Below are 19,715 nucleotides of genomic sequence, written 5' to 3'. Positions count from 1 at the left end.
GCATTATTCATATAGCACTTTCTGTTCCAGATCACTTCCTCTACTCACTGTACCCTGAGCAACCTAAATACATTGTCATCTCCTTGACTCCTTGACCTGCCACTCCCTCACCTTCACACTAACCTGAAATGAGTCTCCCCTCTTCACCTTACTCAGTTTGCTCTGTTTTTCTAGGCATAGTTCAAGCTTCATCTGTAATTGATTGTGTAGGTTTGCGTACATACACATAAAAGCAGCAGGTTTTCTTGAAGTTTTCCTTCTAAATAAGCAGACCTTTTGAAAACGATCTAAGAGTTTCCGTCTGCCTCAGAGCCTATGCTTTCCTGATTTGGCCCTTGGGCTAAAATCTCTTCTTTCTTTTCTGTGAACTGCTACTGGATTCTAAGGAAGTTAAATCCACCCACAAAACATCCAAAGATTCAGTTGTAGATTTAAACCTAGTTCTTTTGATTATAGGATAAATTAGAACTCTGAAGAAGTTCTACCAGCTAGATGACAACTTAAATCTTATCTGTCCTACTATCAAGTCTGCATACCACTTAGGAAGTTTAATAATTTGCCTGTTTGCTTGTCTTACTGGAAACAACAGAACTAGACTTATGCCCTTAGAATTTGAAATTAATAACTTCACTCTATTGACAGAACCTCAGAGATCATTATTTACTTACTAGAAATTAATCAAAGGACAAGTCAGTGGGTAAAATGAATGATCCTTGGAAAATCTAACCCATTAGAGAAAGTTTCTATTTGTCAGCATTTTAAATTGACCACTCTGTATTAGGAAAGGATTAGTGAGGAAGCACTATGAGAATAACTACTGAGAAATTAAGCCAAAAATACAATTATCTCCAGGCATCGCCGAATGGAAGCTGTGCGTCTGCGAAAAGAGAACCAGATCTATAGTGCTGATGAGAAGAGAGCCCTTGCATCCTTTAACCAAGAAGAGAGACGAAAGAGAGAAAACAAGATCCTGGCCAGTTTTCGGGAGATGGTATACAGAAAAACTAAAGGGAAAGAGGACAAATAAGGATTTTCTGATTGTTCATCAGACGTTTTTAACAACAAAAAAGAAAGTTTGGGTTCCATATATACACACACAAAAAGATTATGATCTGAAAAAGCTTTACAGTGCTACTGTGCCTTCTATTTAATTCTTTGAGTCTTATAAAAAAGCTGCGTATTGATATAACTTTAGCAAGCTCTTTGGGTTATTTTGGATTAACCAAAACTTTCTGGTTTAAAAATCCAAATTATGAGTGAAATTCTACTGTGTTGGGGGAGGAGGCATTGAGAGAGAGTGCTGGTGAAACGAGGAACTGAACTCCTAACGTTATGGGACAGTGCTGCCACGAGTTCTACATGATGCCCACCCCAAGTGAACTTGTGGAAGTTAATCATTCCTCTATGTTGATACAGGAGGCCACCTTTGTTAACAGAAAGAAGGCATGGCTGAAAAAAAGCAAATCTAGAATTTGAAGATTGACTTGTTTATTACAATATGCTGTCTGCTCTGGAAATAATGTATTTTGATTTTAGTCCCTACCTCCACCCCAAAACCAACCAACAGACCAAACAGCAAACTAACCCATAGACTTACTGAATTGAAAATGTGAACATTAAGTTTAAAATTCCTAACAGGTTACTTAAGAATGGCTCTTTCAAATATAAATATTGGGAAGTCTATTGTGTAAATGTAAGTACATTATTTCCATCTGAACTGTGTTTAGATCATTATTTGAACACTGTAAATGAATAGGAATCAATAATAGTCATGCGTTTAATAAGGAAAAATATAATGAATCATTGCTTTAACTTCATTATGTCATAAGGATGAAGATAATGTGATATTAAAAATTTTTAAAGTCTGTACTTCATATAAATGCAGATTTCATTTTAAACATGCTTAAACTTTTCAGTTTCTTTTTTACATCTGTCATTCAGGTTAACTTCTCACTTTATCACTTTTTTATGGCTACTATTGACTTTTGACTTGGGGAAAAATGAAAAATTCTGGGACTATGAGGTCATGATCTTTTTCTTCCCTCCTTTTGTTCAAGTTTAGTTGTTAAGACATAGGAGGGAAGCGGGAAGGGGATAGTAGAAGTTTTGGCTGTTTTTGCTAAGGTTGTTTTGAACTGCATTATTATGTGCCTAAGATAAGTATAAATTATCTGAATGATGGGGAATTTCAGACTCTGCTGTTACAAAATGCCCTCCTTATAAGCTAACTTCCCAGATGACTCAGATGGTAAAGAGTCTGCCTGCAATGCAGAAGACCTGGGTTCGATCCCTGGATCAGGAAGATCTTCTGGAGAAGGGAATGGCAACCCACCCCAGTATTATAATAGTTGAAAGTTTTTTTTTTTAAGTTTTAAAACAAAACAGTGAAAGTATACTTGATATACTTTATTAAAGTATAGATAAAAAGTTTACTACTTAACATATATTCTAGGAAAATGTCTACCTTTAACCCACAAGTAATGAACTAAACAGCCAGTTGGCACGTGGCAACATTTATGATGCCTGAATTTGAAGTGATTGTGATCTATCATCATTGTTGCCTAGCCTAATAAATCTGTTCTTTCCAAAAGTTGAAACTAGGTCCCAAATTTGTGAGTCATAATCTGTCCATTTCCTTGTGTAATAAAACGTAAATTTTTATTTCCCATTTAAAAATTTTATTCTCAGGAATTCCCCAATAGTCCAGTGGTGAGGACTCCGTGCTTTCACTGCTAAAGGCCCAAGTGCAGTCCCTTGTCAGGGAACTGAGATGCCACAAACTGTGCAAAAGGGGGCCACATTTTTTTAAAATTTTGTTCTCTAAGAACATTAGTTTTTGTTACTAGTTCCTAGAGACTGAATGGGGTTGTTCTCTGATTTTCATTCAGTAGGCAAGGTAGTTTAAATGCAACAGTTGTTAAAAACTTTTTATTTTGTATTGGACTATAGCTGATTAACAATGTCATGATGGTGGACAGCAAAGGGGCTCAGCCATACATAAACATGTATTCATTCTTTCCCAAATTCCCCTCCCATCCAGCCCTCCACATAACATTGAGCAGAGTTCCCTGTGCTATACAGTAGTCCTTGTTGGTTATCCATTATTAAATATAGCAGTGTATATGTGTCAATTCCAAACTCCCTAACCCTTACCCCCATCCTTTCCCCTAAATGTAACAATTTTGTGATATGTGAATATTATGGATTTCCATTGGATTCTTCTGTATCCTCCACAGAGTAGATACTCAATAAATGCTTATTGAGTAAGTGAAAGAAAATATATTAATTTATTTCAGAATTTTATCATATCTTTCATTAAGATTTTTTCAGGAAAGATCTGCCAAAGAATAGCTTCAGTAGCATATTCTTTGGGAAAGAGGAGGGAAGAATAAAAGGGCTAAGAGTATTTTATTTTCAGCCCATTAGAGTTACTGCTGCAAACTGTGTTTTAGTCACTTGAGCCATAAGTCAAATGGGAGGGCTGTTGTAATTGAAATATATTTTTTTGTTCTCCAAGGAGACTTACCTAGTTCTCCCACCTCCTCACCTGTTGCTCTGATAAGATTTTCCCTCCTTTTCAATGTATTTCACAAATGTAACAGTTGAAGAAGAAAGAAAAATTACCCACAGTTTTACCCCATCAATTGTCTTTAGTATTCTGTGTTCCTTTCCAGTGCTTGTCTACATAAATACGTATTCTGATATACCTATAAGTAATCACTCATAATTTTGTCTTTGATGTTTAAGATATTACAGCCAGGCAAGACAGCTTAACAGACATGGTAGGAAGAAATGATCTGGTGTGAGGATGGACGAAGGCCAGAAATAGTAAGGGTGGTGACTGAACCTTCCCTGTTTCAAGCCAATCCTCAAGCCAGCCTGGTGCCGTCACAGTTGTGGTGCTGTGTTGTGGCAGGCAGCATGTCCAGTTGCAGAATTTCAGAATGTATTGCTTAACAATGAGGCTTAACTTGCATTAAATAAAGACAACTGTGAGTAGGCAAACCCTTCAGACTGGTTATATTATGAGCTATAGAACTGTTGCCATTTTTCTGTCCTCCAGTTGTGCCCATGAAAGAGGTATGTTCAGGTTGGAGACTCAGGCTCAAATGGGGGAACAAAGAGCCAAGGACCAATCTCAGTTTGGTCTGACAGGGGAATTTTATCTACTCCCCAAACTCAGCTTTTGTATCTGAAAGACTCTGAGGGATACAGATAGTGACGGGAAAAACCTTTTAGAAAATAGAAGACAACTTAGTGGTTACTCTGCTAATGTAGTGGAAGTTGCCAACTGGAAAATGAATGCAAAGAAAAACAATGCAGCTAGATCATATGCCACAAATTTATTATTCAATAAATATTCTGTGGTTTGATGTACAGTATCATATTTTTAATATGCTCTGATTAGAAATCTCCTAAAATATTCTAGAAGATTCCAATACTGTTGAATTGGAAGATATTTGGATTCATTAAAACATATTTGGCCTCAATAATGTCCCTTAGCCATTTTTCTCGAAAGCGAATCTCTCCTGGTCTGCAGAGGAGGAAAAACAAACACAACAAAAGCTTTTAAAGGGAAACAAAACACTGAGCCAGGGATCCATTGATTCCCTGTTTACTCTGTTACATTCCTAGTGAGCAAAATGCCTTTTGGGGGTGGAGGCAAAGATTGTCTCCATTCCTTAGGCCCAGTCAATAAAAGGGTGAGTTTATATGTAAAGATTCTGTAAGAGAGCTGCTGTACAAATAAAAGGAATTATTGAATATTATTTATGAGTGAGTTCCATGTGATTGTGAAGTTTCCCATTGAAACAATAGACGAGACCTCCTTTGGCTGCACCCTACTCCAGCAACTAACCTCAAGTTGTTAGTCACTGAAAAGCAAGACATTACAGATAAAATCCATTTTCTAGAACAAAAGCAGATTCTTAATTTCAGCCCATCTTAATGGAGTAGGTGGTCCAAAGAAGAAAAGTGACCATTACATAAATTATCTGTTGCTGAGGGCTTCCCAAGGTAGCTCAGTGGTAAAGAATCTGCCTGAAATGCAGGAGACTCAGGTTCAATCCCTGGGTTGGGAAGATCCCTGGAGAAAGATTTCCCAGTATTCTTGCCTAGGAAATCCCAAGGACAGAGGGGTCTGGAGGGCTACACTCCATGGGGTTACAAAAGAGTGAGACACGATGTAGCAACTAAACAACAGCAACAACAAAACAGGCCCACTGGCTTCTTGGAGTGTGATGACCTTGTCCTACTACCCTTTTAAAATCTCTAAATTTTCTTTACCTGTGAACTAATGAATGGCCCTCAAAGACATAAGAGACATCAATGGGTGTGTCCTAAGAGAAAAAGACAACTGTCAGCCAAGACCAGTCATACCAACTCATGATTCTTTACATTGCTATATGTATCCACAAGTATACTCTTTAATTTCTAGAATTCATCTTCCCTGTGAATTGGAGATCTGTGGGTGGTAGTTCTTTGTCACTTCAAACCTGTGTTCCCCCAAAAGATCTTTTAGGCAATAAATACCTTAAGAGTCTCCACAAAATTGAAAACAAGTCAGGGGAGGCTGTGCTCTCATTACTAGGAGCATGAGGAAGTCATGTGCCTTCTTTACGTGGTCCAGTTTACTCAGCCAACAGAACCAACTTACCTTGTAGGGACAGCCTAAGAATGAAACCATATAGATGAACACGGTTCAAAGACATTTTAAAAATGTCTTTTACAGTTATAATTCTGTCTCAGTGACCCCCCCATCCAGTGTCCCCTCCAAAATTATACTTGGAATTCTGAGCCAGGCTCTTGCTCAGCCCCAAGTCTTCTCTCTGCGTGGTCTCGTGTACCTCCAGCAGCCTCCCTTTCCAATCTTAGAGCTTGCCAGTTAGCAAGATAGCTGATGGTAGACTGTATGACCAGGAGAAATGAGAACTCCTTGTAGTCTACCTCTTTAGATCACTCCAGGTTCCAAACTCTCCAAATAGGTAAGTTTGTACTAGGATAGGATAAATATAGGACATGGTTGGCTGACTATGGTGTAGTCATCCTTAGAGTCAGGAGAGCCTCAAATAGCTTGTGAAAGGATGAAGGCAAAGGGCAAGTAACACTTTTATGTCTCCTGTATCCCAGACATCATGGTTAGTACCGCCCCGGTTCTAAGGACCCTGACCCTGGATTCATGGTGTCATTTGGACTCCTTTCACAGCAGCTGTCAGCATATTTCATATTCAGTCAACCTAGTGGGGACAGGCAGTCATTCCTTCAAATACTCAGTGGCAGCTATTTGCCAGGTCTTGTTTTATAGCAGCACCAAAATCCCTGCCTTCATGGAGCTTATATTCTGGTGGGGTTGCAGAGTATAACAAGGTAAGAAATTACATAGACGATCAGAAGATGGTAAAGTATTAGGGAGGGAAGGAGGATTCCAGTCAGAAGGAGCAGCAAGTACAGAAACCCTGAGGTGGGACTCTACCTGGCTTATTTGAGGAGTAGCAAGATTAGAGTGGCTGGACCAGAGTAAGTGAAGGGGTAGGGGTAATAGGAAAGCAGAAATAACAAAGGACCAGATCACACAAGGGCTGTAGGCCCTCACTACTCAGGGTGTTGTCTGTGGATCTGCAGCATCAGCAGCTCCTGGGAGCTTCTTAGTAATGCAGAAGCTCAGACCTGCTGAATCTGAATCTTCCTTTTAGCAAGATCCCTGAGTAAGTCGCATGCATTTTAAAGTTGGAGAAGCATGTTGGAACATTCGAGGTGTGACATAACTTCATTTTTCCAAGATTCCCTCTGGCTAGCTGAAAAGAGGATGCGGGTAAAGGTGGAAGCAGAAAGACTGGCTAAAAGGCTATTGAAATAACTTTGGTGAGGGATGATGGTGTCTTGGCCCAAGGTGGTAGAGGTGCAGTGGGAAGAGAGGCTTGGATTGAGCACCTACTTTGAAGGTAGGGCCAATAGGATTTCCTAATGGATGTGACTGAAAAAGAAGAGTCAAGGAAGATGACAAGGATTTTGGCCATCAGCTGAGATGAGGAAGGCATAGGTCAGACTTTGAAAGGAAAATCAGAAGTTCAGCTTTGGATACAGTAAGGGAGATGTTTAAATATCCAAGTGACAGAAGTCTGGTCTGGAGACAGAAATTTGGGAATCAAGCTAGAGGTGAGGTTTCCCTGGTGGTGTAGTGGTTGAGAATCCTCCTGCCAATGCAGGGGACACAGGTTCGATCCCTGGTCCGGGAATATTACACATACTGCAGAGCAACTAAGCCCATGCACCCTAGGCCTGTGCTCCACAATGAGAAGCCTGCACACCACAATGAAGAGTAGCCCCTGCTCACCACAACTAGAGAAAGCTCACACAGAGCAACAAAGACCCAATGTAGAAAAAAATCAATGTTTTTAAAAAATAAGCTAGAGGTAGCCTTTAAAGCCAGGAGACTGGATAAGACTGTGCAAGAAAAGAGGCTAGAGAAGATACCCAAAGGCTGAGTTTCGGGACATGCAAACATGAAGAGGTCAGTGAGAGAAAGAGACCAGAGGACCAGTAGAGTAAACAGTGGTCAGTGAGGCAAGAGGAAAACCAGGAGAGAATGTTGTTCTAGAAGCCAAATGAAACATTTCACAGAGGAGGGCGTGATCAGCGATGGCAAGTGCTACAGCTGGGCTCCACCAGATTGAAGACAGAAATATGACTGTTCAGTTTCACAAGGAAGGGGCCATCAATGGCCTTGACATGCAAAGTCTGTTCTCATTGAAGTCTCACTGAAGGGAACAGGGCAGCCAAGGAAGCGCTTACCAGAGGTTTGTTTTTGTTGATCTTGATGGTGAAGTACACACTGGCAGTGATTTGGGCTGTGGGTCTCCGAGCAGTTGGGATGCTCCACCGTACACAGTAGATGTAGTAGAAGCTGTGAAGCACATCTTCCCTCCTTAAAAACTCTGTGTAGTGCTCCCAGCAGCCTTGATACTCCCAATTCTATTTCACAGGAGAAAAGAAAAAGCACACAGAGGAAGAAAAGCAGACTTCTGTTCAAGTCCTCTCAGCGCACCCCACCCTTTTTGGCACTAGGGACCAGTTTCGTGAAAGACAGCTTTTCCACGGCCAGGGGGGTGGGGATGGTTTGGGGCTGATTCAAGTGCATTACATTTATTGGGCACTTTTATTTCTAATCTAATGCTGCCGCTGATATGACTGGAGGTACCTTCCGGTGTGTAGCCCGCATGTTGGGGACCGCTGCGATGAAGGCAGCACACAACAGTAGGGATTATAGCCCCACTTGGGGACTCCATTTCTAACCTTTTAGACCGGGGTTCAAACTACAGTCAACTCTCACTTATCTCCAAGGGTAGAGGAGAGAAAAGGTGGAGCTAAAATGGGAAATAAGCTAACAGTGCAGACATTGCTTGAGATTGGACTTTGGAGCACAGGGGCTCACACTCAGGTGTGTGTACATACACACTGCATGCATGTCCACAGTGACTTCCTTCCAGACCCTTACTTGGAAGGCGAGTTTGGTTAATTGGCAAATAATTAGAAAGTGCTTAGAACGTGTGTTCTGCTCACTCCAGGAGACCTAAATGTGTGACTAGGAAGTAATGAGGCTGGGACTTCCCTGGTGGTCCAGTGGGTTAAGACTTCACCTTCCAATGCAGGAGCATGCAGGTTCGATCCTTGGTCGGGGAGCTAAGATCCTACATGCCTCGTGGCCCAAAACGTAAGACATAAGCAATATTGTAATAAATTCAATAAAGACTTTTTAAAAAATAAAAGGAAAGTGATGAGGCTGATTTCATCACCTGTTTGGGAAAACCAGACTCACTTCATTGCAGCCCTAAGTGGTAAGTAAAATAAGGTCAGAAAAGGAATAGGTCAGGATCATCCAGATGGCTTGGAGAAGCTTCCCCCTCCAAAGCACACACCTTAATAACACCTCAGGTCCACACAAGTCACGTTGCACCCTTGAGCCTTAGCACCAGGCCTTGAAAGCCAGAGATATTCATCAAGTTCAACGAAATCCCCTTGCTCTGGCTGTTGGGGCACAGAAAGCTTCCAAATTGGAAAAGATCCTAAAATAAGATGAAGGTCCACAGAAGGACAGGAGTAGGATTCTCTAACAATCCCAGTGATATCTATCAGAAGAGAGTTTGGGAGGAGATGGTAAAAAACTTCAGGCCTTCCTTTAAAAACATAAATATTGGGACTTCCCTGGTGGTCCAGTGGTTAAGAATCCATCTCCCAATGCAAGGGACGTGGGTTTGATCCTTGATTGGGGAACTAAGATGCCACATGCCGCAAGGAACCTAAAGCCTGTGCGACTGCATGCCACACAAAGAACCCGCATGCTGCAACAAAGACCCAGTGCAGACAATAATAAAAAGAAACAAAAACTATAGGCTGACCTTCTGCCTCAGCTGATTTTATTTCAAACTTATACCCAATTGGCTGTTAGAGTTGGCCAGAGAGGAACATCAGACTCTAAATTTCTTGAGATCAGGTCTGTGTGTTCTTACATAGATCATTATTCCTTTGAATTAAGGAGTCAACAGTCAACCCTATGAGGACCATTGGAGCATGCCTTTTATTTTCAACCTTTCTGTGTTATACTTGATACACTTTTTTAGGCCTAATGCTTAATGTCACAGATGGTCTCTGATGGTCCAGTGGTTAAGACTGTACTTCCAATGCAGGGGGTATGGGTTCAATCCCTGGTCAGGGACTAAGATCCTACATGCCTCTCAGCGCAGCCAAAATTTTTTAAAAAATAATCTGTCACACAGTCACAGGCTCTATAGCATTGGAGTGGTCCCTAAAGATCATCTAACAGAGCCCCTGGCTTTGCACATGAGGATCCCAGCACCTAGAAATAGCAAAGGACAAACAAAACAGCTGGGACTGGGACCCAGGCTCCCAGGCAGCCAGCTCAGTGCTCTCTCCACCCCATCAGATGTCTCAGCTCTAGGATATTCTAAAGCGGGTTTAGATACAGTAAATTCAGCTGTCTCCATCAAGCCAATCTTCCCATTTTCATCTCTATCCTGTGAGTGTGTGTTATCCCATGTTTTGTCATTTTTACATAACATTGCTTTATATACTCACTTCCAGGAAAAGAGTATTTCATCGTGCTATTCTGCCATGGATGGCTTAGACAATTACATACTATTAGACACTCAAAATCAACAGGCACCTGGAAGTATATGCACAAAACTGTTATCCCTGGTAAGTGACATCTGAGGGAGTAGAACTGGATATTGTGGGGTTAGAAGGGGGTTTTCATTGTCTACTTTGTGTCTTTTTGCTCACTGAGTTTTTTTTTTTTAATAATGATATCTTAATTTTATTATGAAAATATTGTAAGTGTGTGATAGGCATGAGGGATTTTCCAGGTTTTCTTGTATAAAGAACTTCTTTGTGTATTCTTGGGACTTCTCGGTGGTCCAGTGGTTAAGACTCCATGCTGCCAGCACTGGAGGCATGGGTTCAATCCCTGGTCAGAGGACTAAGATCCCACATGCCGTGAAGTGCACCAAAAGATAAAAATAAATTAAAAACAATTTTTTTAAAGAACTGTTTTGTGTGTTCTTGTTACCACATTGCATTGCTGAAGAAAATAAACCAGTTATGCCCACTGGTAGTGTATAAGTGTACCCGTTCCCTCCCCACAAACACACAAGCCTTCTGATACCAGATTGAATCATTCTTATTCACATTGTAATACCTTAAAATCTTTTGAATTTGCATTTTTCATTGATAGTAAACTGTATTATTTTGGGCATCAAAAAGGACTCTTCCTATTATGGTGAGAAAAGTATATCAGATAGACCTACAGTCAAAACTTCATTTTGCTGATTAATCAGATAGACTTTGGACAGATCGCCCAACCTCTCTGACCCTCAGGATTCATCATCTGTAAAATGGGTACACTGAGGTACCTATTGTGAGGATTAAATGAGATAATGCATGTGAAGTGCTTAGTGGTGCTTGGCACATTGCAGTGCTCGCTCAGTAAATGGTAATAACTCCTAATTTGCCATCCCCTGGTGTGTGGTGAACTCTAAGAAATCTTCAGTAAGCTTGAGAAAGTGCTCCATTAGAAATGCCTGGCACTTAGATGGTAGGCTTTACTTCTAGAGCTTGCTGCATTAGTAGGACTGGAAATGGTGGTTTTATGTCAGGAGTTACATAGAGCTTCTACCTTTTCCATCACCTTCTACTTTCTAATTTGTCTCTGTCCTCACAACAGTCCTACCAATGAGTAAGACAAATAGTTTGACTTAGCTTTTCATCTGTGAAGAAATAATGGCACAGAGAATAAATCTGTTCATATATTCAACACATATTTATATACCCTGGTGACTCAGCTGGTAAAGCATCTGCTTGCAATGAAGGAGACCTGGGTTCGATCCCTGGGTTGGGAAGATCTCCTGAAGAAGGGAACAGCTACCCACTCCAGTATTCTGGCCTGGAGAATTCCATGGACTATACAGTCCATGGGTTCGCAAAGAGTCGGACATGACTTGAGTGGCTTTCACTTTCACTACTATGTACTTGACCTTTCTAAGGCCTGGGGACATGACAGTGAACAAAAATCTCTGCCTTCATGGACCATGTGTTCTGATGGCGGATAAAAGGCAATAGGGTAAATAAAATCTAATATCCTAGATAGAGCTGAGTTCTGATGGGAAAGAAATAAGTCAGAGGAGAAATGGGTGCAATTTTAAATCAGGTGGCAGGGAAAGGCCTCTGAGCATAAGGCGTCTTAACAAAAACCTGAAGAGAGGGAAAACATTACCCATGAGATTAGATCTCAGGGGAGAGGGAACAGCAAGTGCAGAGACCCTGAGGTGGGAGCATGCCTGGCAGTTGAACTGCAAGTACAACTTGAGTGAGAAAGGTGACCAGGGAGAAGGTGGTAGGTGATGGGGTCTGAGCAGTCAGTTAGGAGGAGATGGGGATGGAGACTCAGATCACATGGGGCCCTGTAGCCCAGGCAGGACTGACTTTTAGCCTTTTACTCGGGACCAGTAGGATCTCCAGAGGCACGTTTTCCTGCTTGTTCTCTATTCCATTCAGTGTGATTCATAAGCCCTGGGTGCAGCAGGCAGAACCTTTGGCCCAAACCCAAATGGGAGATATTCTCCGAGTGGGAAGGCCCAAGGGGAACCAGAACTTTGCACCATTTGTCTTCATTGTGTTCCTGGTACCCCTTGCAATGGCAACAGCAGTCGTGCCGCTGGATCACAAATGGAGGGTGTGGAGTCCCAAACCCCTGACCTTTCCTCTTTCCCACTTGACTGGGGCCTTCCTGGGGCTGGGAAAGTGCCCTTAGGCCAGAAGGCTTGGATGGACTGACCAGAGGAACAGACACAGCTGGACACTTCTTCCAGGCTCCGGGAGTTTGCCTCCACCAGTTTCAACTGGTTTCTCTTCCAAGGAAATAGACCAAGTGGGGGTTTCAGACCAGTCTTCTTCCTCAACCCCACCAGTATGCAAAGCAACCCAGGGCCTTCTCCCGAGAGCTGCCAGGATAAGCCCCACAAATAGGTTAGAGCCAGGACCAGGAGGAAAAAGAAAAGGAGTTAGGAGCATGTGCATCTGACTGTACAGTGAACACATTCCAGAGCTAAGGCAAAATGCATTGTGATCTCTCTACATCCCCCCTGTTAACGTGAGAACTCTAGAGCTGGGACTACAGAACCCCTGTTTTTAAAGAGGCATCTCCCCCCTTCTAAAAGGGCTTCCCCAGTGAATCAGTGGTAAAGAATCTGCCTGCCAATGCAGGAGATGCAGGTTCGATCCCTGGTTTGGGAAGATCCCCTGCAGAAGGGAATGGCAACCCACTCCCATAATCTTGCCTGGGAAATCCTGTGGGCAGAGGAACCTGGTGGGCTACAGTCCACAGGGTCGCAGAAGTCAGACACAACTTAACAACTAAACAACAATTCCTTCTTAGGCCATTAGGCCCCCATTTAGGGCCGTGGCATGGGAAAATTGCTTAGCTAAGAATATCTGATTTTCTTAGGGAAGTGTACGGTGAAGACAATACAAACACTGGGAATACGATTGTGCTGTTCACCTTCAAAGACTATCCCAGTTGAAATCCAGATGAGACAGGTTTTATTTATTCAAGTCGCCTGTGGTATCATCACTTAGGCTTTCTAGCAGGACTTCCAACTTTTCATCAAACAGGAGCCTTTGTGTCATTCTTCTCCCTTGTGTGCAAAGCTGGAGTGGCCAAAGAACTTACCAAAACAAACTCCTCAACTTGTTGACGGCCCTTTTCTTCTGTGAACTCACCATGGGTGATCCAATCGATATTTTTGACGGGGTTTTCAGCTTCTGCAAACAAAGTATGAATGTATTAGTTACGTCCTAGTGAAGCATTACCTAATGAGACCATAGGCACCCAGACAGGTTTACTACCTTCTGCAGATTTGACAGCAGCAGTGATGGCATCCTTGGCTAAAGTTAGAGCTATTTTTGTTATGTCTTGAGGATCTTCTGTAGCCATCGCCTGGCTTGTAGAACCTTTATCCTCATTTGCTTCCTTCTCAAATTTGACATTTTTGGTCCCATTCATTTTCTTTTCACTGGAAAAAGAAACTCAAGAAGTTACTTTGTGTGTGTGTGTGTGTGTGTGTGTACATGCGCGTGTGTGCATGCCTGTATAAACTCATCTTAAGTACAGACTATCTCTTGAAGAATCACAAGACACAGGAAACGGTTGTTGCCTCTAGAGAGGGTATTAGGTGTTAGGGTAGGAGGGGTCTCACAGTTTACCTTCTGTGCCTGGATGCTGAGATCCACTATTACTGAAAACCAAGGATTTTCTTATTCTCATAACCATGAAGACTTAAGTCAAGGAAGGTGTAGCCAACTGATTCCTAACTTCCTTATAGTTCTAACAGTATTGATTTCTAGTTGAGTCTTTATTAGAACTTCAACCCCCAGGTTTCCCTGGTGGCTCAGTGGTAAAGAATCCGCCTGCTAATGCAAGAGATGTAGGTTCGATCCCTGATCTGGGAAGATCCAACATGCCACGGAGCAACTAAGCTCCTGTGCCACAACTATTGAGCCTGTGCTCTAGAGCCCAGGAGCCGCAACTACTGAGCCCACGTGCTGCAACTACCAAAGGCCCTAGAGCGGGTGCTCTGCAACAAGAGAAGCCACCACAATGAGAAGTCCGTGCACTGCAACAAAGAAGAGCCCCCACTTGCGGCAACTAGAGAAAGCCTATGCAGCAACGAAGACCCAGCACAGCCAAAAATAAATAAATAAAATTATAAAACAACAACAACAACTTCAAACCCCACTTTAGGCTACTGAGGACATGTGGCTCTTTGAAGATAAAGTGAATTAAAAGGATTCGAGGCAGTACAGTAGAGGAGGAGTTTGCTTTTCAGTTTTTTTCCTCTTGGATTTTACAGATATGCAATTATCTGTCAGAAACTACCTTTTCTTTTGCCATCTCTTTCCCTGCAATATATAAGTGTTAGCGTTGGGTAACACTTCCAGAAAAATGGAAGGGAAACAAGACAGTGGCTTCTTTTGCTTCAGGCTTCAAGGGGTGTGCTTTTTGGTGTGGCACCAGTAAGTATGATGCTGGCTCAGAGCTTGAAATTTGTTAAGAAAATATTTGTCTGCCATGGGGTCGCTAAGAGTCAGACATGACTGAGCGACTTCACTTTCACGTTTCACTTTCATGCATTGGAGAAGGAAATGGCAACCCACTCCAGTGTTCTTGCCTGGAGAATCCCAGGGATGGGGCAGCCTGATGGGCTGCCATCTATGGGGTCGCACAGAGTCGGACACGACTGAAGTGACTTAGCAGCAGCAGCAGCTCCTATTTTAGTAAGATGTTTGTGTGTGTTAGTCACTCGGTCATGTCTGACTCTTTGCTACCCCATGGACTGTAGCCTGCCAGGCTCCTCTGTCCATGGAATTCTCCAGGCAAGAATACTGGAGTGGGTTGCCGTTCCCTTCTCCATGGGATCTTCCCGACCCAAGGATCAAAGCCACGTCTCCTACATTGTAGGCAGATTCTTCACCATCTGAGCCACCAGGGAAGCCTAAGATGTTTGTAAGAGATAATTAAAATTTTCCAAGTGTGTTTAACACTTATCCAGATTGTGGAAATTAGTTATCATGACTGTAAAGGGTTCATCACAGAGCTAGAAGTCTTTGCACATTTTCCATCTTTTTCCCTTGAGTCTTGGAGTCTTTCTTTCCCTGCTATGCTGAAGTCTCCTCACTGAGGTGTACTCACTTCTAGCATAGTTATAAACCCCCTGCAGGCAATCCCTGCTTGGCCAGTGCTGCCTGAAAGTGGCTCTCTCGCTCCTAAGGGAGCTATTTATTTCTCTATAAATAAATAAAATCTTATGCCTTCTAGGCCCACTTTCCCCACCTCCCCTGCTCTCCAGCCAGGAACACTGAACTGCCAGGACTGTAACAGTGGGCTGTGCATGCCCTCTGGCTTCCAGGCGGTGCCACACAATGGGGAGATCAGACTGAAAGAAGGAAAGTGAGCTCCAGGCAGGTATTCCCCCAGTGCTCTCCGCCTCCCGGGTCACCCCTGACTGGCTGCATGGAGGAGGTGGCCACCAGTCCCAGGGCAGCTTGCTCACTTCTCAGTCTGGTGAAGGTAACCATCCTCTCCCCTCAATGTCATGGCCCCACTGTTACCAGCCCCAAGGAGCCGTCCCACCCTCCTTTCCCTACCCTCTGCCAATACCTTTGTAAATATTCCCTTTACTTAACCCTTCTCTCTGACTTTCTGTATGCCAGCAGTTTCCCCACTGGGGCCCTGAATCATAAAAAGGACTCACGTGAACCAGGAAGCCAACCTCACACCAGGCCATCCAGCTCCACAGCCTGCCTCTTCTCCACCCTGCCCTCCTTCCTCCCCTCCACGCTTCACAATGAGTGCTGACCTCATCACTGTGAGCCTCTTTCAAAGTCATCCTTTGTTCCCTTTCTGGATGTCATCACTGGTCCCAGACTGTGGTGGGTGCTGTACTAGGCAACCCAGCTCCCCTGGGTGCAGTGGAGGGGTGGATAGGCTCATCCTTTGGGGGAAAACGGAATCTTCCCAGGCAGCCCATCCCAGAGTGAGGAGGGACTGAAGGGTCGGGGTAAGGGTATCTGGAGGCCCTTAGCCCTCGAGAACTGGCTCTCCCACCCCGAGGCCCATGCCAATTTGGCCAAAGCAGTTTGTCATAAACCCCATCCAGCAATGTGATCCTTCAGAAAACAGCCCATTTGGCTACTTGGTCATTTGGTGACTTGACTTTCAGTAAATTGCCTCTTGATGAATTTACTGGAAGCCAAATCTGTGCCCTTCAAACCCACCAAATTAGCCTTGTCTATAGAAGGACCCCAGGAACCCTGTGCTCCAGTGGGGAGCAGGGCTCAGGAGGCAGTTCCCATCTTATCCTCACATGCCTGTGGACCACAGACCCAAAGCCTCCCTCCCACCACCCTCTTCTAGCCCTTTCTCTCCCTCCCCTTCCTAATGAGAGGCCAGAAGGCAGAATGGCTATGAAGGGTTGGGGTCAAGTTTGAGGTGTGAGTGACAAATGGGGAAAACAAGGGCAGGCCCCTTTTGCAGAGCCCTCCCACCCTTCATAACCCACAATACCTGAGTGACCGGATCCTCAGATCTTGGATCCTTGTATGAAAGAGCAGCGGCCCAGGAAGCCTCAGAAAGAGTCACTGGGCAGCTTTTCCCCAGGCTTCCTGGCTGGAATGTTTACATGTGCTACCAGGGCAACACCAATTTCAGCGAATAGGAACCAAAGCCCAAATGATTGACTTCTTCTGTTAGTGAGAGAGGGGGCTAATCTAGTCACAGGAGCAATCTGACCTATGGATCAGGACTAGGCTGTCCTGTCCAAGCTAGCTTCCCCACAGCAGGTGGGATTGCAGGGCCGTGCCAGGAGTAGTGAGCCTCGCAGCTGGTATATACTGGGAGTCCTTATTGTGTGCCAGTCACTGGGAAGCGATACATCACAATAGCCCCAAGAAGTAGGTGTTGGTGTTTTCATTACAGTTGAGCAGGGGCACAGAGTGTATTACATAAGTTGGCTAAAACTCAAACCCAGAGCTGTCCACCTTCATTGACTGAGCTTTCACTTATTTATTCCCAACTTCTGAGGTTAGGATCTCCCTTGTGTGCCTGATTGTTTTCAAAGATGTCTTTTATGAATCCAGGACAAGCTTATATTGTAATGGTTATCAGCACATACCCAGGAACAATTTACTTAACCTTTCTTAGTTTGTCTATAAAATGGGGATGACAGTGCCTGTGGAATAGAATTCTTAATGAGGATCAAATCAGTTTTGCAGAAAAGGCTGAGAACAGTGCTTGGTACATCAGAGCCAAGGCAGGAGGAGGGCTCGTGTGGACACTGGCATTGGGGAGCACAGAGGTTCATGAGCTGTGAAAACGCTGGATGATGAGGACTGGCCTGGGTTCTGTTTGTTGATCTGACTCCCATATGGCCCATCGGACCAACTGCCATGAACCTTCTAGTGCCTCAGCAGGCCCTGATCCACAGCCCTGCCCTTCTCCTGGGTTCCCTGGGAGAAAGAGGGGGAAATGGAGACACTGGGCCGGGTGGCACCTGCACTCCAAAAGGACAGAGCTCCAGCCGCCTGTGCGGTGAGACCTAAGCAGCCCTGGGCCATTGGTGCGAGGCCCAGGGTGAGCATGGAAGGGTGGGCAGTGGGATTCTTAACTGCCCAGAGGAGAGAGATGTGCAATCCACCGATGAGACGCTCTTAGAAGGTAAAAATGTTCTCTAGGGGGAGCCAGGAAAGATTTCCCAGCTGATTAGAAAGGCTCCTCTTTGAGGCAAAAGCTTCAAGTGGGTGGCCAGAACGTCACCTTCTACCCCCAGCCAAGCCCCTCACTGAAGTGACAAACTCTGGCCTCTGGGCCTAACAGATTGAGAGACCTTTTGAACCCTCATCAGCAATGAGGACAGGGTCTTCCGAACCATGCCCTCCTCCGATGCTTCCTCCCCAGGCTGCGCCGCACAAGAGTATTGAGGGGAGGGGGCGGTTTGTAAGTGGGGGCGCAGATGGGAGAGAAGCAGGTGGGGCAGGAGGAGAAAGAGCAGGAAATAAGCCTCTGGAAGCTCCCCTCTCACACACCCCGGTCCCCAAGCTCTTGCACTGGAGCTGGGGCCAGGCCCAGGGAGAGCGGGAGCGGGTGGAGGGCGGGGGTTGCAGCGCCTGCTCCAGCAGTGCGCCAGCCTGTGCCTTCGAGAACATGGAGCCTGTGTGCAAAGACATGCCCCGGGGCCCCGCCTCAGGGCCCTTCTAGACCCTGCGGGCAGCCTGGTGAGTGTGCACGGTCTGCTTGTGGGGGACCTTAGACACGGGGTCACACGGGGTCAGAAACGGCAGTCTCCCAGGCTTCATCCTTTGCTCCAGCCAGGGGAGGGAGAAGGGACAGGGCCTCGCTTGCCCCGCGTGTGGAAAGTGGGGTGAATTGGTACCCAGGATGCGGTGCTCTGTGGGGGGGTGTTGCTTTGGTCGCTGTCAGCTTCTTTCTGACTTGAGGACAGTTAGGGGAGGAACAAGTTGGGGAGGGGGGCAGAAGCGGGAAGGGGGTCCAACAGGGGCAGTTGACATCAGCGCAGGAGAAAGGACAGCCACACCCTGGGCCTTGGCTTTTCTTCCTTCCCACCTGTAACCTGTTGAGGCTTGTCCAAGGCCACAGGTGCGAGGCCTTGCACCAAGGCCAAAGAATCGAAGCCCAGAACCAAGGACACCCCCCAAGCTGACTGAGCCCCTTTGTAATGGTTGCCAAAAGCCCCCCGATCATCACTAATAAGTTCCTGATTCCCAATTAAGCCAAGGTGCCCACTCCACTAAACACCCCATAGCACCCCAACCCATCACCTAACGCCAGCCTTCCAGTAGGAATTTTCTTTGTCTTGAGGCTATAAAAATTGGCTATTAACTCATGAAAACTGTCAGCTTTCCCTCCTCTGTCAGGAGGTCGTCCCACTGCATTCACAGTGCCCACATTATCTCTGCTCTCTGTTCTTAATAAAAACTCACTCCCTTCTGAAATGGCCTGTGTCTGGAAATTCTTTTCCAACCCGCAATCAGACGGCCTCAGTGTAGCCCTTCAGTCACGTTCGTTCCCTATCAGCTCCTGCCCTCACCTCTCCTGGTACCTTCATGCTAAGCCTGTCATCCCCTTCCCTTGTTTATCTTCTTACTCCCCCAACCCCAGCCTATGCCCCACAAGGCTGTTCTCAGAGATGAAGCTCATGCTATATGCTGACGATCCCCTGGCAAGTGATCCCAGTCAGCTAGCATGGGTCTTCTGAGTGCTGCAGGCCCTGAAGTGAAGTGAAGCTGAAACAAGTTTCCCACCCTCAGTGCACCTACAGTCTAGTTGGGAGGATAAACTGTGCTTACCTGAAAAAAGAAGCAGTGAGTCAAATGTAGCAAGGCACCATGGGTTTGGGCAGCTTCTCAGCAAGTGTGGCTGACTGACTTCACTTCCACCATAAAAGGCCTGACCAGACTGCCCCAGGAAGGGAGAGGAGGTGAGGGGAGCCCAGGGCCTTTCCTAAACGGAGGCCTGTTCTCCATCCATAAAGGCCACACACCCTGAGTACTGTGCCTGTCAGCCCCAGGTGGGCAGATCACTGAGAGCTGTGATGTCACAAAGACCTCCCAGCAGTCCTTGAGCATGCAGG

At 44.9% G+C, this 19,715-nt stretch overlaps 2 protein-coding genes across 4 annotated transcripts in view; one reads left to right on the top strand and one right to left on the bottom strand.

The window, feature by feature from the left end:
• Nucleotides 1-4,769, top strand: part of LOC102393973 (NFKB activating protein) — a 19,363-nt gene extending 14,594 nt beyond the window's left edge. Inside the window, exon 9 of the mRNA XM_006046119.4 lies at nt 853-4,769. Within this exon, the coding sequence (XP_006046181.1) occupies nt 853-1,027 (175 nt within the window). The 3' untranslated portion in view covers nt 1,028-4,769. The remainder of the gene's footprint in view (nt 1-852) is intronic.
• AKAP14 (A-kinase anchoring protein 14) lies at nt 4,399-19,715 on the bottom strand. Of its 3 annotated transcripts, none has more exons than XM_025275800.2 (6): nt 19,432-19,715; nt 13,417-13,583; nt 13,241-13,332; nt 7,792-7,971; nt 5,287-5,339; nt 4,399-4,534 (listed from the first exon to the last, which is right to left on the bottom strand). In XM_025275800.2, exons 2-6 carry the CDS (start codon nt 13,571-13,573, stop codon nt 4,426-4,428), a joined length of 591 nt encoding a protein of 196 aa, XP_025131585.1. In that variant the 5' UTR covers nt 13,574-13,583; nt 19,432-19,715; the 3' UTR covers nt 4,399-4,425. The 3 variants fall into 3 exon arrangements, with proteins under 3 accessions (XP_025131585.1, XP_025131584.1, XP_006046180.2); XM_025275799.2 differs by lacking the exon at nt 19,432-19,715 and adding an exon at nt 16,634-16,785; XM_006046118.3 differs by lacking the exon at nt 19,432-19,715 and adding an exon at nt 15,822-15,946.

Source organism: Bubalus bubalis, chromosome X, assembly GCF_019923935.1.
Source record: "Bubalus bubalis isolate 160015118507 breed Murrah chromosome X, NDDB_SH_1, whole genome shotgun sequence".
NCBI lineage: Eukaryota > Metazoa > Chordata > Mammalia > Artiodactyla > Bovidae > Bubalus > Bubalus bubalis.
Note: the sequence above shows the minus strand (reverse complement) of the source record. Positions and strands in the feature narration are given on the sequence as shown.